The sequence below is a fragment of the Panicum virgatum genome, chromosome 2N (assembly GCF_016808335.1).
Source record: "Panicum virgatum strain AP13 chromosome 2N, P.virgatum_v5, whole genome shotgun sequence".
In the NCBI taxonomy this organism is placed as follows: domain Eukaryota; kingdom Viridiplantae; phylum Streptophyta; class Magnoliopsida; order Poales; family Poaceae; genus Panicum; species Panicum virgatum.
Genome location: NC_053146.1, coordinates 60,137,402 through 60,155,544, shown reverse-complemented (window position 1 = coordinate 60,155,544; position 18,143 = coordinate 60,137,402). Strand labels below are relative to the sequence as shown.

Sequence of the window (18,143 nt, the reverse complement as noted above, 5' to 3'; positions counted from 1 at the left end):
GACCAAAAATCCTAGAGAAATCTGGGATAATAACAGCATGAATAATAACGGCAGTAAAGGACATCACAAAGATGAAATGGGGTTAAGTAAACATGAGTAAAGGATCGGAGACAAGTTAGGCAGGTCCACTAAAGGGTTTTATTGTGATTATGCAGAAGTTGCTAGGCTGTTGACGCGAGAAACGTGAGGCAGGTCCACTGAAGGTTCTTATTGTGATTATGCTGAAGTTGCTAGGCTCTTGACGCAAGGATCCAAGGGCACAACTGCAAGGGAAATATCGGGACGGACCCAACTGGAAAACAGCGGGGGCCTTGTGGTAAGGACGCGGAAGACTGCAGGGGGCGGAAAACAAGCGCCCAGGGGTATATCTGTGAGGAACCAAGGACCGGCGCGCAAAATCTCGAAAAAATTTGGACCATTTCTCGATTTGTGCGTGTCATCCTTGCGCAGGGGCCATGCTAATCTTCTCTGTATCGTTCCAATTTTATCGGATGTCTCCGAAGAGACGAAGCAAGGCGCAACGCTTCGGTTTATAAGCTGATGTTTCCGTCGTTGGGTAGCCAAGGTGGTACTAAGCTTTGTTCCGCACCGGGCGTCGGGCGAGGAAACACCGGACCCAGCGCGGAAACCGCGCCGCGCCCCCGGCGGCCCACCATCCACCCGCTTGGTCGCTAGCTTTAGTGGGCCGCACGCGCGAGTAAGCTGGACATGGGCCCAAGTTATTATCGAAGATGAGCCGTCATCAGGGAAAATATTACGCGGCGCGGTGCGTGATCCACAGCGCGGGAAAAAAAGAAAAGAAAGAGCGAGACCCACTGTCAGTCACACCAATAGATATAGCTCTTTGGGCCGTTCTATCGGGCAGAGTTCTTCCCATTGACAGTGTCAGTTATATGTATATGTAACTGGAGTATATTATATATTAGTATATAATTAATATTCATGCAACGCAACGCAGAGACGGAGCTGACTTTTCAGTTGCAGTAACATCATCTTTGGAGCATTAACAGGATATGATTCACACACCGCCATATTTTTAGTTTTTTTTTTGAGAAAAAGAAAACCTGCTACGCGGACACGCATGCAAGACAAACTGCTTCCACGAAATGGTGATCCCTTCGCATCGGGTTGGGCTAAGCAATAGCAGCACACCTCGTCATCACAATTTTCCATGAAGGGAAAAGGACAAACGGACTGCAGTTAAACATGATATGATTGTATAACCACTCAAGTCTTGGAGAGAAATGCTAAAGTTTGCAATGACCTTCGACCGAGTTAACTGGGTGAGGTCGTCTGAATCGACAGTGGTTATAAACAAAATATTTATGATCACCGATGAGCAGATCACCAGCTAGCAAACAAACTACTAGCTAGTGCCATACTAATACATCATCAAACCAGAGGAAGGAACTTGTCAATTTCTCTGCGTCACAATCATTATCCGATCCTAGAATGTTTCTATGGAGTGCTGGCTACTGAATTTCAATTGAGCTGATCCCAGCTGCGAAGTCCGGTCTCCGATCATGGGTCATGGGTGGAATTTCGAACCAAAACAAGATAATAGTAATCCAATTATCATGTCAATGGTACAGAAGAACTCTGCAGAGTGTATTTTTTGCTGGTCTCATATTTGCGGCGCCATTGATCGAATCAAGGTTCCAGAAGCCTCAAATTCAGAAAAGCAAACGGGCATTCAAATACTGGCAGCAGACTGTTGTCTTCTGCAGGATCGAAGTGCTTCCTAGAGAGGAGGGGAAAATGCGTTTTCTTTTGGTCCTGCAGATGCAAGGTTTTCTGAATCAGAAATGTTCTGCACCTGCTGTGGCGTGGCTATCTGTCTCGCATGAAGCAGTATCAGACTCACTTGTTTACAGCCGCAACATATGAATTCTCTGAAAATGCCTTCATTATGCCAATTGTCAAGCTTTCAACTATTGGATATAAATTTGAGTTTTAAAGAAATGGAGAACCATTGACCTGCTTTAATGTTAACACGTTCTGAGATTCAATGATCAGAACTATTCAAGCCGTGCGTGGGTCAGAAGCTCAGTTGGAAAACAAAAGTAAACCTCATCTTAAATCTCTTGGGACATAATTTAATGCCCAATTTAATTAGCTAAACACCCTTTAAAAGCCATGTTGATGATCAACATATATACTCTTGTCATCTATTAAGACGTTAAGTAGTACGACCTGGGGACGCGAATGATGAACCTCTGCCGCAAGAACTGGACACAAAATGTTTCAAAACGAATAAATAAAGGGAAAGAAATAGAAAGAAAAAAGGAGAACTCAAACGAAATCACAAAAATAAAACGAAGAGGACGAAAGGGGAAGAAATGCAGTGCATAATCGGAGGTTAAGCTGCAGGCGACGAGCACGATGGAGTAATCAGACACGTCCAAATATGAGGAGCCGAGTGGAGGTTCACCGGCCATCTCAACCACTCTCATCTCCAGCTTCCACAACCGCAGCAGCAGCTGGGGCAACCACGTCCCCTACTTTCTTTACAAAGTGCTACATGCCTAAGACAATATAAACAGAGGATAGGCACAGCATGACAGCAGGGATTCTACTGCATGCCAGTACTCCTACTTCGCCTTAGCTTCCTTCATCATCACTGGATTTGGCACTGTGTTTAGGTCTTTCTAGAGAACTACGCAAACAACACGAGGTTTCCGAATCGGTCAACACCGAGCTAGTTCGTTCATTTCATCATTTGGAACGCGAGAGTTTCTACGCTAGCTAACAGGAACGATTTCATCCAAAAATCCTCGATAGATGCTCGTTCGAAAACACAAAATATTGGAAGGTTCCAAGAGAGCTGACACGCATAAGCAGCAAACTGAATAATAATAGTAATAGATAGTACTATATATGTACGCAATTGTGCGACCCCAGTGTCCAAAAAAATCGTACAGCAAGCAATGGAAGAGGCCCTCCTAGCCACTAGTTGCTCAATTCACAAGCACCACACAACTAATACATAGCCTATCTCGAACTCATGTATTATTGATCCAAACCTATACAAATGTACACCCAAATACCCAATGAATACTATGCTACTGCACTACTACTAGCCTACTAGGTGCTATGCCTATGATAGTATATATGAAGCCAATAGGGCAATAGGAGTAACAACAATAAGACATCATGCTGGGGTATCGTCGTAGATGTAGCAACAAGCTCACTCGGGTATGCTCTGCAGCGACGGCCGCCACTGCCCCTCGTCCCTGTGCCGGAAGTTGGAGCTGGTGCTCGCCACGATCAGCAGCTCCGAGACGACGTCCCGGGCCGGCACGCCGTCGCCGCTTTCCTTGCCGTCCTCGACGCGCCGCAGCAGCTCCTCCAGCTGCTTCCTCGTGATCCTGATCTTCACCTCTGTGGTCGCCGCCGCCCCTGCCGCCGGAGCGCTCTCGCCCTTGCGCGCCTCCTCCTCCTTCCTGCCGACCTCCTCCTCCTCCACCCACACGGCGCGCGTCTTGGAATAATGCACGGCGGCGCCGCCACCGCCGCCGCAGCTACCGCGACGAGAACTCTCGAGACAGTTCCCCATCTCCTCTGCCCGATCGCGGCAAGCATGCAAGTCGGGCCGCCGGAACGCCGCGCGCGAACTCAGCAGAGAATTTCGTTTCGTGTACGATCTGGGGCAAAAAAGAGATTGGTGCTTGGAAGATGCGATGGGAATGGCAGATCGTTTGCGAGGGCGGCCGCGGTGGCGTAGTTATAGGCACGGCGGACGGAGAGGGAGGGAAGAAGGAAACGGACGACGACGACGACGAGACACGTGTATGGCCGCGATCGGGTCGTGGATGACGGGCCCGTGGGCGGGCCGACCACGTCATCGCGCTGGCGCGCGTCGGGTGTTTGGGCGGGCCGGGTCGGGGCTTTGGCGTTGGCGCAAGGTGTGAAACGCGAGGAATCGTGTTTAATTTGCCAAGCAGGGCCCACCCGCCGTGTAAGCTGTAAACGTGGCTCCTGTTGGGGAGGTGTTTTTTTTTACGTTTTAAATTTACTACTAGCTACTTCCTCGGTTCCAAAATGTAGATCGTTTTGACTTTTATAGATTCATATATTTTGCTATGGACCTAGACATAGTGGCAAAGCCAGGAATGGGAGGCAGAGAGGGCTGGTGACCCTTCTTCTTCCTTGCTCCCTCCTTTCCTTCATCAATGGTCTCCAAAATTTTAGGGGGGGCTCCATGGAATTTTGGGCAGTAGAGGGGCTGGAGCCCCCTCATCCCCCCCTTAGATCCACCTCTGCCTAGACATATGTTATATCTAGATGCATAATAAATATTATGAATCTAGAATAGTCAAAACGACCTACATTTTGGAACGGAGGGAGTAGTTGGTTTTGGGGTGAGTTTTGCAATAGCACAGCTAGCAGAGCAGTTAAAACGATGATCACATCTTAGACTGGCTCCAACAAAAGAAAGTAAAATAGATCATGCATTTCTTCATTTGCATTCTACACGGTAGCAATGTTGCCCACGCATTTTTTGTGATCTCCAATAGCTGACAGATTAGGGGAGGGGCACGACGGCTCCTCCGTCCCAGCCGGCCCCTCGATTCGGCTGCTCGAGGTCCGGCGGCTCGAGGTCGATTGAGGTCTGGAGGCTCGACGACGGGCCTCGGCAGATGGTGGTTCGGGCCCTCCTGCCCTCCTGCTCGCGGCGGGGCGCGGGGACCGGTCCGCGGCGGCGCGCGGGCACCGGGCCGCGGCGGCACTCGGGGCTGGTCCGCGGCAGGGCGCGGGGGCCGGGCCGCGGGAAGCGCGCGGCGGATGGCGCGGCGCGCGGCGGCCGGTCTGCGGCGAGCTCGCACGGCGGCGTCCAAGGCGAGGCGGAGGGGCTACGCGCGGCGGCCCGGGCGCGTCCTGCTCCCTGCGCCGGCTGCGACGGGAGGCAGCCCTCCTCCTTCCGCGCCCCGCCTTCACCTCCCCGTCGCCATCCCTCCCTGCGGAGGCGCATCTGCGCGCACCGGGTGCCTGCGTGCGGCGGCGGCGCCGGCAGCGGATCCCGGCGGCCCCATCGTGCTCCTCCCCTTCTCTTCCCTTCCCTTCCACGGCGTGCTCTCGCCGGCCCGCGCGTTGCCGCTCCGCCCCGCCCCGGCCGACGCCGACGCTGTGCCGCCTGGGGAGAGCCCCGCCCTGCGCACCAGGTTCTACGGCTTCCTCCGCGCCTTCCTCCTCCTGTCCATGCTCTTACTCGCCGTCGACGTCACCACGCACCTCCAAGGGTGGCACATCGCCGTCGGCGTCCACCTGTCCATGCTCCAAATGCATTCGAGGATAGAGGGGATGTATTTTTACATCTCCTCTCTCCTCGGAAGGCAGTTTGCGTCGCGTTTTGCCTGTGCTGTTGGAGAGCATTTCGTGATGCACAATATCGATTGGTGATGCAAAAATGGATTTGTCTTCTCTTGTTGAAGTCAGTCTTAGGCTTACAAAATGTCAACATTTTTTTCTTATAAAAAACATGCTTACATACACATGGGCCCAAATGGTTTGACAAAATGATGTTCATGAGTCATGAAAAGTAAGCCAAAATTTTGGCTGTAACAAACATACAATTCAGGTTAACAAGCTGGCGCTGTTCAGGTGTCGGTTAAATTATTCTAGCTGAAATGATTGAAATATGTAGCTCTCAAGATAAACTAGTTTGCTAAACACATTACCAAAAATTTTGGCATCTGACTAGGCAAGTATGCAGTGCCTAAATTCTGATAGGACAACTTACAATGTTCAAACCAAACACGACCATACCCCAAAATGAAAAGTTTAAATTCTTCGTCCATTTTTTTTCTTTATGTCTCTCGGTGGAGTCTTGCATCAGTTCATGCCTTCCTGGGACCTGCTTTCGGAAGACATTATAGTTGCCTTTGCAGGTTAGTTCATCGGACGGTTTGTAGGTTGTACAGTTGCAGTTGTGATCCCCTCTTACGCCACTTGACCTTATGCAGTTATGCTGATTAGGTCTTAGACCAGCTTATTTTATTGATGGTTGGCTTAAAAGAGCACCGCAGTTAGCTAGCTAGCTAGCTAGTGCAGTACAAACATGGTTTCTGTTGACGATCAAAATTGGCATAAGCCAGACTAGACCGGTCTGACTGGTGCCCATAAGCGGTCTAACCGGTCGGTCCTATTTCGGATCCGGCAAAGCGCCGACCGGTCAGACCGGTCCACCTGGAATCCGAGTATATTTAGGAATTTTGTAGATTTAGATCTGTAAAAAGTTTTCTTGCGGGATAAGTTCACTCCATCCTATAAATATAAAGGGTCACAACCGATTGAGAACATCCATTCGATCAAACAATACAACTTTTATCTTTTTATTTTTTATTGCCCTAACTTTTCCAATCTACTAGTTGCTATTCCTTCTTCGTCTCTACATCGATTGAGAGCGTTCTAGGTGGCCTGCCGACCCTAGAACAACCCTGCGTACGCCTGTCCTGACGGGTCTTCCCGGTCTAGCGTTCACAGGTTCGTGGCCGGTCTACTCCGGCGAACACCAGTCTGACTGGTCTGAGCGGCGGCGCTGCAACGCGCGCCTCCGCTCGCTGCACGATCGAGTGCATTCGTATGTTGGCCCTAGTTTTGCGTCAACAACTTCCAGTCTTGCTGAATCTTACCTGATCATACATCTAGAGAGAAGGGCCTTGTTTGGTTTAATTTCTTGAAGGAATCCTAGGCCACGCAATGCATGAAGTTCAGAATGAAGGCTATTTATAAAACCTCTTCAAGAATGGGTATAACTTTTCGCAACGAATCTAATGACGTTAATTAATTGATGATTTGCTACAGTAACTATCATCTAATCATGCCGTCAAAGACCTCATTGGATTCATCAGGGTTCCTAGCGCAGGTGTTCTGGAGTTAGTTTTGTAATCTGCCTTTATTTAATACAGTAATTAGCGGTCAAAGTGTTGATTTTCTAGAATTCTAGGAAACCAAACGGGCCCAAGAAATGCTACTTCAGTTACTTAAATGTCAGCCCTGTCTCACAGTTCCTTCAATATTTCTTCACTCAAGAGTTGAACTAACCAGATGGGCAAGGGCAACAGCTTACCAGTGCAATCACTTGAGTGCATAGTTTTTAGCATATTCTATTTTTTTCCTTATAAAATCTGAGTTTTTTCGGTTGTAGTACATGTCTTCCCCCAGTACGCAAAACCGCTAGTAGTAATCTGTTCTAGCGGTCGAGTTGTCACCATCTGAATCCTCTTAATGTCAAGCTGATCATTAGGCTGACACCCAATCATGTATGGACCATATCGGAACTAAAGAATGATCAGCAGTTAGCGTACGCTCACATAGGCTCTGGCTCTGAACAATACAGACTGTACGCCGATACGCGGTACTGAACTCAAGTGACTCCTCAGTCACCTCTTTAAGCCGAGAATAATCATGAGGTAGAAGTCCCAACTTTCCAGTCTAACTCCATCCCAATATTCTCTCTTTTTTTTTTCTAATCTCCGTTTCCTTTTTCAGATTAAAAACACGGTGCAGCTGCAGGTTGCAGTTCTTAAACAACGATGGGATGGTTCAGTTCAGACTTGAGATCTGGATCAGTTTATTAAGATGGACGTTTAGTTGCATTGCACTAGATATGATATATGCATCGGATCAAATGTAATGTTCCAACCGCAAAGACCTGCGTTCTAGGTCCACAATTTCCTGTTGGTTGGGAATATATGCCGGGTTGGTCCGTCCACCTGAATGCCTGATTGATTGGCATCGGGACCGCGCGCGCGCCCCACATCGCCGCCACCGGCCGGGAGTTGGCCGGTCGCGGTCGCCGCCGGCTGGCTGGATGTCTTGCTTCCCGTGGAGGCGGAGGCAACCCAACCGAGACCATTTGACCAGCGGCGCCTTTAGTCTCTGACGTTTTTATGATTCTACCGATCGATCGGTTTGTTTCTGCTGGTAAAGTTCAGCTGTTGTTCGGAGGGAGGATCGGGAAGCTGACGCTGATGTGGGAACAGAAACGGAAACTGTGAAGCTATAGCAAGCAACCTCCGTCGTTTATGCATCAGCTTAACAATGTGTGCACATCCTATCCACCCAGAGGCTGGGACTTTGTTTCGAGATGAAATGAAATGGTGCTAACTTTATCTTATACAGCACGTTTTCCTTAAGAAAGCTGACATAGGAGTAGTACTTATGCTACTGTTTGTTTTTAGATAATGGAAATAGTACCCGACTTTGACCCCAGAGAGGCTACAGTCAAAACAAAGCTTGCAGCCCGAATGACTGTGATCACTCATACATGACTAAGCAGGAAGTTTGCAGCCAGCCAACAGTTTGCTAAAAAGACTTATTAAGAGCAAGTCCTATTACTAAATTTCCAACCATAGTTGACAAAGATCTGCATGACCAGAACCTCCATGGTTCAACACGCCTCCTGTAGTTTCCCCTTGTCTTCATCACACCTTTGTAGCAGAGCCCATAGCTTGAGCCAGTGTGTGCCCCGGCAAAGTACCTGCATATAAGTTTTAGATGGTGATCTGTCAAACACTATGTCATTCCTACTAAGCCAGATAGCCCAACATAAAATAGATGCTCTTGTTAGCAATTTTTTTTAACTTGGTTCCCAAACTTCTAAGCCAATTACCAAATAAATGAGTAATACTGAGGTGGACTTAAATCAAAAGTATAGCGTACAACTCGCCAAAGAAATTTGGCCACATGACAGTTAAAAAAGAGGTGTTGAATAGTTTCATCACTAGAGCAAAAGCAGCACAGTTTGTTACCATTCCAGTTCCTTTTTATTAAATTATTTATTTAATAATTTCCTATTTTAACTGGTAACGTTGCACGCTGCAGATTATTTTCGCATCTTGTAAGATGATCTAGGCAGCTTCTATGCATGGAACTAAAAGATTCATGATCCTCCGGAGCACTCTTCACTTTATTTGATTTTTTTTCTTTAAGAACAACTTCACTTTATTTGTTGGAATTCCTTCTTCAATCGTCACCCAGGTTCAAAAAAAATAAGCACGTGCGTGTTGGGCCTTTGTGACTCTGGGCCGGGCAAAGCCCAGGGTTAGATGTAGGAATTATCGGGCGTTTGTGCTTTTCAGAGAGAGAATGCAGGTCAAAACGGGCCTTCTAGAAGCTCTCGATGGTGAGCGCGTTTGAACTGGACGGAAGGCTCAATTGGATGGAAGGAAGGCAGCCCGAGCTTTCTCACTCCATATAAGTATAACACGATATGGTTGGGCCATCCTACGACGATGGGTTTGCCTGGATTGTAGCCCATACACTGGAAGCTTAGGCCCTATAAGAGTGCGCCCAACTTTCTTTTTTCTTTTCAAGGAAAAAGATTTTTTCATTAAACATGATTAGGTGACGTAGCACTCTATAAGGACGACATGTTCAATACATCTTAGAACACTTCCTAACCAAACAACGGAGTTGCAAATACGTCCAGCATGTTGTGCCAATTTATATGCTACTCTAGTTTGCTCGCTAGTATTCTTGACAAGACAAACATTTCCCAACATTGTCATGATCATTTGGACATCTTGTATCAAACCTGCATGAATTGAATGATTAATTCCTTGCTTATGAAGAAGTAGCAAGACAACAATAGCCTCGTGTTCCCTTTGAATCCCTGGAATCTCTAAACTAAATCCCCCTTCCTCAAGGCTCCTCGTGGAATTTGTGAGGACCATGAGATTGCCCCAATGGAGCAAGCAGATGTTTATCGAACCCATAAACCAATAGTTAACGCGCACCGAATCTGAGCCCATGCTTGCCACAGTTTTTTTTTTTTAGCACCATTCTTACCACAGTTGAAAAGTTGCAAGACGCATGCATAGACTCCACGTGTTGGGTGCGAAACTAGCATATTCCTCCTCTTCATCGGAAGCACGTGCGCGCCGTACGACCGTCTGATCTGATCAAAGCACGGCGATAAAAAAATCCCCAAGAGCGTCGCCGGTTCAAAAAAATCCGAAAGTATCCGCGTGTCCCAAGTCAAGCAGCGGTATATTCCCAGGACTATGCCACGGCCCACGGTGCAACCAGTACAGTCCAATCTCTCCTCACGGGCCTCACCTGACGACTCAGTTTTTTTTTTTGGACCTTTTTTCCCCTCTCCCGGCCGCATTTGTCTCTGGGCTTCGAGCCTGCACCTGCATGTGGGTGGGAGAAAAACCTGGCGGCGGCTAGCGCTGAAGCGCGGTTTTTTCTTTTTTTATATTTAAAAAAAATTAAAATTTCAAAAATATATGTCGGTTTTGGAAAATTTCAAAAATATACCCCGGTCGCCCTATGGGGGGCGACAGGGCTCAAATGTAATTTTTTTTCTTCAAATTTGCAACGAAGTCCCTGGAGAAAAAAAAAGGGGGCCTGTCGCCCCCCCACGGGCGACCGGGTCAGGCCGCCTATATAAGGCCTCCCCCTCATTCCCTCCTCTCATTTGACCTCAAAAAATCCAAAAAAATCCAGAAAAAATAGAGGGGTGAGAAGAAGGGAAGCGGCGAAGCTCTGCCGAATTCCGCACTTGTGATCTACCGGTAACTTTCGTATAAATTCGTTGATATTGTATAACAATTTAATTTAATTAGCAGATTAGCTGAATTAGATTTGGTGCTTTAGAACACTGGTTTAGTATTACAATTTGAGTACTATTACACACTTTTTCAAATAAAATAATTATACATTAGAATAGAATTATGATAGTACCTTATTGATATTGCAGTATAAGACAATAGAATTATAACAGTACCTATATTTTCACGCATCGATTTGGTATACGATATGTGCATTGCTTAAATTATGGTTTGTTATTTGGCGCACCACACTATAGCGCCAATGTCTTCGTCAGGATCAACCTACATTCCGTGGAGCAAGTGTAAAGCCACCGTACCCAAAGGAATTGATGTGCCAATGTGCTTCTGCGGTTCGTTATGCAAGTTCATGCAATCTGAGGTTTTAGGAGATGACTACGGCATGAGGTTCTTTATGTGTGAGAACTACGAATATGATCCACCTAAGCGATATGGCAAAGACCGGGCCAAGGTAGCAGGACAACATACGCTATTTTTCTATATGACCTAACATTGAGTTATGATTCTAACTTGTGTTGGACAAAGTCTCCTCCGCCTCTTTGTAATTTTATGCAGTGGTTCGACACCGTGCAGTCGTAGCAGGCAAAGGACATTGTGGAACAAAAAACAAGATGGGCTGCAGAACATTGGCGCCGAATGAAGCACGAGGAACAGCAAGAGGAGAAGCGCAACAAAGAGCAAGAAGAGATCCGCAAGAGGATGGAGGAGGTGGATCATAAGGCGGCGGCCGAACGTGAAGCTGACAGGGAGAGAAAGCGAGAGAGGGCACGCCGTGCGAAGGAAGCCGGGCCCGAAGCAATTAGGAAGGGCAAATATCATAGGTGCACTCAGTAGAGTAGTACCATGTAATCCCGGCATTTTACATTCCATAAGGCATGGTAGGTTTAGATGCAACAAGAAATTATCTTGTCGTGTGCACATGCCACTGCAATTAGTTGTTTATGTTTTAAGTTGAGAGCTTAACTCTGTGTGTTGTAGTCTTTACCATTAATTTGCAGTTGTAGCCGGGAGTCTATGAAATCTTTGAACTTTTCCTTAATATTTTCGGAGCTTTTCATGTCACTAGAATACTAAAAAACACACATTAATATAACGATAAGAATTAAGAACTAAGAAATACATCAGGGTCTGCTGCTAAAAAGCTCGAATAGCTCAAAATAGAAACCATAGTGTATCTAGCTGCGAGTACGAGATCACAGGTTGCCACTGCTCAGCACGGCGATCACGGGTTTCCCAAATATCGCATTCTTTGCCCAGACATACGTGACAAAAGATGACAACCCAATAGCAGTGCTCTTCCAACATTTCAAAAAGATGTGACAACACGGCAACCACACCAGCTCATCTTCAAAGCAGTCTCTCTGGCGAGGACGACGGACATGTCATTCTACAGCGAAGGTCTGTGGCGTGTAGTGGGGAAGGCGGCATCTAGGCGCGATCGACCGAGCGGCAGTAATGCAGTGCTGTGAGTCTGCATGCACAGAGATGCATCGAGTAGTCATTTCGAGAATCGAATCTAGCATTTTCAGTGTTAGGTCAGCTAGCCTCTTCACTGTGTTGTCATGTAGATTTTTTAGGTGCATTTACACTCCACACTCCGGGTATCAGACTTTTGTGCGCCTATAAATACTCCCAAGTTTGTGAACTCCCAGCACAACTCAAACATCAAACCTCATTGTATACCCAATATCTGGAGGTGGGTCTAGCGGGAAGAATTACTATGGTTTTGGGAAAGGAAAAGGGGGAAGAAAGGGAGACCCCATAATATGGGAGGGGCCTCTTGGACCTGATTCCTTTCCGGAACCAGTGTTTGAGTTTCCGCCACAGCACAAGAGTGAATTTACCAATGAAACTCCTCTTCGACAATACGATAACCGTAGAGAACCGTGGCCAAAATGCAGACATGGTGAGGACTGCTTAGTGCAGATGTGCACCGACGGGATGGATGGCGGTCGGCGTTTCTTTAAATGTCCACACGCATGGTTAATACTCGGTTGTTTCATTTCTTTATCTTCAATGAGACACCTTACATGGAATTTGTTTTGCAGTCTTCCGATGCTCCAGAAAACTGTGGTTTTACTAGGTGGGTAGATCCTACACCAATTGATTCTGTTCAGGAGTTCATCGAGTACCTCCAGATAAAGATCTTTGATCTGGAATGTAAGGTGAACCATTATGAGGAAGTGAGTGAGGGTAACAAAGACGACGAAGTTGATGATATCAGCAATGCAGCCGGTTCACAGGATGAACCATGCACTATTCCTTACTACAACTGCCCTTGTCACAAGAAGAAGGGCCATGCGCCTCCGGCACCACCGTCTGCACCACCTGCAATGGGTGGATACTGCGGAGAAGGCTCAACGCAGTTTGCTACGTGGGGGTACGGCTACTAGGACTACCCTAGTGCTAGTGACATGCTGCATCATTGTGTTTATTCTGTTTTTTTAAATTACCTAAGGCATGTTAGGTTAGTCCGGAATCTGTTTACCGTAGTTTGCAACGGGTTCTGACATGCCACTGCATGTGTGATGTGTGTTTCATTATCGTTGTATTATGATGTAAAATTTGGTGGTTCACATTACGTAATGCATTTCTTAGTTCTTATTTCTTATTGTTATATTAATTACATGTGTGCTTTTTAATATTCTAGTGACATTAAAAGCTCCGAGGGCCATGTCCGTGCCCAGCAGAGGCCTAAGAGGGTCCGACGCCCAGCTGTGGACCGCTTATTTATACACTTCAACGTTCGCCTCTGATCACTCTCGTATTTTCCATTACAATCAATAGATGGTATGTTTATACTTCGATGCTCCATTACGACTAAGTACGATTCAAACTCGACATTATGTACATGTCCAGTGAATGCAAGTTTGGTACGAGACATATATACAAGCATAATGCAACATTAACAATACTAAATGCGAATACATCTTAAACCGATGAACATCATATGTTATAGATCATGGCATGAAATCATTTAGATCGTCATCCCAGTTGACAGATGGTGGTGCTGTAGATGGTGTAGTATGGCTCGACGAACCTCTTGGCTTTCCCTTTCTCTCTTTTCTGATCCTAGGTTCATGTACAGGGGGATGAACATCATGTGTTGGAGGCCATGGTTTGGGGGCATGAAGTCATCCATGTCATCATCCCAGTTAACACAAATTTGCTGCAAGTGGTGCAACATGACTTGACGAACCTCTTGCCTTTCCCTTTGTCTCCTTTCTGATTCTAGGTTCATATACAGGGGGAGGAACATCATGTGTTGGAGGCCATGGTTTGGGGGGCATGAAGTCATCCATGTCATTATCCCAGTTAACACAAGTTTGTGCTGCAGGTGGTGTAACATGAGTTGACGAACTTCCGGGTATCTGTTCTTGCGTAGGCCAAGTACTATCACCCGAAGATCTTATCCGCCTCCTTCGTCTAGTTTGCGGCATAAGTCCACCATCGAAGATACATACCAATTTACGGAAATTTGGTATTGTTTTGTTAATCAACTCCGTGTCCTTGGGGTAATCCTAGCATATAATTAAAAAACAATGTTACTATTTCATAAATATGGATTCGAAATGACGGACGGAATTACAACTGAACGAGAGTTACCTTAATGTGCATCTCATACACCTCTGGCCGCATCCATATCTTACAAGAACTTTGTAAGAATCCAATGATATTAGGATGATTCGCTAGTTCACATACTCTCATGTATATCTTCCGACGTTCTATCAGGTGTCCCTTTACATCTTGCGTCGTAATACCTCGAAATAATGTGAAATCTTTAAACTCTACTACTTTGGACAACACTATCTCTATCGTACCATCCGCTAACGGATCCAACTTCTTACTGATAACAAGATGGGTCATGATATCAAGTATTATACTAGATTTTTCTTCGGTCCATGAAAATCCTCCACAATTTGAGGCAGTCATTGGCTTATGCTGCAATATCAATAAGGCACTTTCATAATTCTATTCTAATTCATAATTAATTTTAAAAAAAGTCTGTAATAGTACTGAAATTGTAATACTAAACGAGTGTTCTAAAGCACCAAATCTAATACAGCTAATTCACTAATTAAATTAAATTGTTATACAATATCAATGGATTTATACAGAAGTTACCTGTAAATCAGGAGTACGCAATTCGGCAGAGCTTCGCCGCTTTTCTTCTCCTCACCCCTCTCTTTTTTTCTGAATTTTTAGGCTCAAATGACAAAGGGAATGGCGGCGAATGGTGGCCAGGGTTTAAAATAGGGGGAGGGAGCCTGTCGCCCCTGGGGTGGGCGATAGGGGCCTGTCGCCCGTTGGGGGGCGACAGGCCCCCATCTTTTTTTTCTCCAGGGACTTCGTTGCAAATTTGAAGAAAAAAAATTACATTTGAACCCTGTCGCTCCCCCATAGGGCGACCGGAGTATATTTTTGAAATTTTCCAAAACCGACATATATTTTTGAAATTTTAATTTTTTTTAAATATAAAAAAAAACCGCCGCTGAAGCTCCGCATCGGTTGCGGCCTCCGGCTCCATGCCTTCCGCATGCATTCAGTTGCAGCTACAGCAGCGGCAAGTTCATTGAATTTGGACCGTCTCGATCGCCAGCCTGTCCTGCATCCGCGAACAGATTCATCGTCATGGAGCTAATTGAGTGATGAGCTCATGCAGTTTCGCAAGAAAGCCGTGAGCGCGCGTGTCCGGCGATCCGTTGATCGCACTACGCGAAGTCGTGAACCAACCTTTTTATCGTGTCCTCCTACATACAGCTATAGCTGTGAGCTTGGCCCGTGACGTGATCGCCACCCACAATACTGCAAATCTCCTCCTGCCGTTTGGCCGGTTCGCCTTCGCAGGAACGATCCTTCCGGCCACGCAGACCACCGCGTACCTCTCGCACGAAAAGCAGTCCAGGTGCAACGAATGAACGGGTTGCCGGGGTTGGGTACTTGGCGTACTCCGTGTCTCCGTAGATGGCTCATCCACCGTTCCCCCCTTTGCCTCTTCCTCTACGGCTCTATACACACGCATTTACTGCGGCCGCTAATTTGATCTGACCACGTGGCGGGATTATCTTGAACTAACCCTAGGCTTCCGGATACCATCAGGATCAGCGGAGGAGGAGGGGAAGGCTGGGTGGCGTCATCACCGACGCCAGCGGCCAGCGCGCCACACATTCCGCTCCGCCGCCGCTAGATGCCCAGATCCCACCACGTGGGGCGGCTGGCCCACCCGCATTGGCTCCGCCCGCGCCGGGGGACGTGGCGGGCGGCGAGGCCAGCGCGGCAGCGGGGGTCGCCCCCTAGTGCCTATCCACCCGTGGACCCGGTCTTCGTAGACTGAACGAAATCCACGGGCTCTCCGTTCCTCTGGGGATAACGCCGTGCTCCCGGCGCGGTCTTCGACACGAACGCCCGCATGCACTGCGCGTGAGTGGAGCGTGGTGCGCAGCAGAGAATAGAGATAGGAACGGAGCAGGAAGCTTCGCGTTCGCCGGAATACGCTGGCGAGGAGCTGAGACCACTGCGTTTTGTACCTGTACGACGGTCGACGGCCTGTACTACTCCTACTACCTCGTATCGTATTCGCCAGTCGAACAAGCCGGCGTTGACCCAGCATTATCCCATCTCGAACGGAGCTTAAGTACTCCTAATCTTGTGGGAGCAAGCAAACTACCTACCCCAAATACGTACTGCAACTTTTTTTATACACGTACATGAATACATGATCGATGTCGAATACACGAATGCACGGCGGAGTTTCTACATACGGCCATGGATATCGTTTCGTACGTGCACGGTGATCAAGCCGGCCGAGTCCGAGTAATGCACACGCACATCCCGTGACACAGTGTGCAAACGATGAGGACAAGAACACGACACCATGTACACACATTGACCGCCCGCTTCCCTGCTCGAACGGGAAAATAAAATAAAAAAGAGAACCAAGACCGACGACCCGACCCGACTTGTAACTACGTCACCGACACGTAAACGGCTGGGGTAACGTGAATCGGTTACGCACTCGCGCGGAGCCCGTCGCGACAAATCAACACCAGCTCGGGCCGCGGGCCCCGCGGTGGCCGGTGGGTCCCGCCCCCCACCCGCCCGCGGCCTATAAATCCTCGCCAGGTTGCACCCGGCGCCAAACCTTAACCAATCTCCGTCTCGTCGCTCGCTCGCTCGCTCTCTGCCTGGAGGTCAGGTCTCGTGCGCGCCCGGCTTTCCTCTCCTGCCGCCGTGCGCGCCCGGCTTTCCTCTCCTGCCGCCAACCAATCTGACGCCGACGCGTCGCCGCTAGCTGGTTGCCGCCGATGGCCAAGGCGCTCAGGCCGCCGTTCGCCGCCGCCGAGCGGTTCCTCGGGTTCCCCTGCGGCGGGTCGCCGGGGGCCGTGGCCCCGGCGCCCGCCGGCGACGACCTGCCGGACCTCGCCGAGGCCGACGTCTGGTACTCGGCCGCCGATTCGGGGAGCCCCTGCCCCGTAGCCTCCCGGCCGCTGGAGGCGGAGGGTCGGACGGCGCGGCGCGGGGTGCAGGGCGGGCTGAGCCGCGCGTTCGGGGACGGGCTCGGGCGGCAGGCGGCGGCGTCCGCGCCCGTCGAGGTGCCCGCGTGGCCGAGCCGCTTCGCGGTGCCGGACCCGGAGCCGGCGCTGCTGTTCGAGATGGAGATGGACGACGACGACGGCAAGGCGGGCGCCGGCGGGTGGGTGCCGCCGCACGTGTACCTGGCGCGGCGGCAGGCGCGGGCGTCGGTGGTGGACGGCGCCGGGCGGACGCTCAAGGGCCGGGACATGTCGCGGGTGCGCGACGCCGTCTGGAGCCGGACGGGCTTCGACGGATGACGACGAGGACGACCATCAAAAGCTTGGGTTTTGATTCCCCCCTTTGCCTCCTCGATCACTCGCTCTCAGATTTCTCCTCCTCCTCTCCTTTTTTCTGGATGAAAATTTTGTAACTCGCGCGGGTTGCTGCTTATTTTTGGCCTCCGATCCATCGGCGATTGAGTAGTACATCAATGGGAAACAGCAAGTGCTAGAGATGAGCAAGGGATGTGTGGTGTGTAGTAGCGCCAGTATACTAGTATAGCTCAACAAGGACATTTTTCATCGGTTCAATAATCTGGTTGCTGATTGGGCGGTTGGATACTCGCTGGCTCCAACTAAAATCGGTTGGAGCCTGATGATTCTTTCCTTTGGGCACTACCCCTAGTTTGTTGTGGCCTCCAAAAGACAGAACAATGGCCATGTGTTGTGATCCAAAATTGGAATCTTTATGTGATATTTTTTTCCCCTTCTGATTCTGATGACGCGCTTGAGCTGGATGAACTTCATTCCCCAGTCCTATTTCATATTATGAAATCCCCAATAGAAAATAAGAAAACGGTCACACAGGGGAAAGGAAAAGATAAGCAAGCTGAAGAATCAAAATTATAAGCTGGAACTGAACAAACTTGACAATCAGTTCCTGATGCGTACGTACATGGCAATGATCGCGCTCATCTACAGTAGAAGCAGGAGGCCATGCCTTTAGCTTGACGGGACGAGTATTTTGTTCTCTACTGCCGCAAGCGGATCA

General features: G+C 48.5%; 2 protein-coding genes and 1 non-coding gene across 3 annotated transcripts; 1 reads left to right on the top strand and 2 right to left on the bottom strand.

Annotated features, from left to right (window-relative positions):
• Positions 1-404: 404 nt before the first annotated feature.
• On the bottom strand, positions 405-507 carry LOC120663081. Its single transcript, XR_005670306.1, has one exon. It is a non-coding gene; the product is annotated as a U6 spliceosomal RNA (small nuclear RNA).
• Positions 508-2,850: 2,343 nt separating this feature from the next.
• LOC120658946 lies at positions 2,851-3,751 on the bottom strand. The gene has a single exon (XM_039937054.1). It carries the CDS (start codon positions 3,554-3,556, stop codon positions 3,188-3,190), a length of 369 nt encoding a protein of 122 aa, XP_039792988.1. The 5' UTR covers positions 3,557-3,751; the 3' UTR covers positions 2,851-3,187.
• Positions 3,752-16,722: 12,971 nt separating this feature from the next.
• On the top strand, positions 16,723-17,863 carry LOC120661508. The gene is made up of 2 exons (XM_039940395.1): positions 16,723-16,777; positions 16,808-17,863. The coding sequence occupies exon 2, from the start codon at positions 16,883-16,885 to the stop codon at positions 17,408-17,410; it is 528 nt and encodes a 175-aa protein (XP_039796329.1). The 5' UTR covers positions 16,723-16,777; positions 16,808-16,882; the 3' UTR covers positions 17,411-17,863.
• Positions 17,864-18,143: the final 280 nt, after the last annotated feature.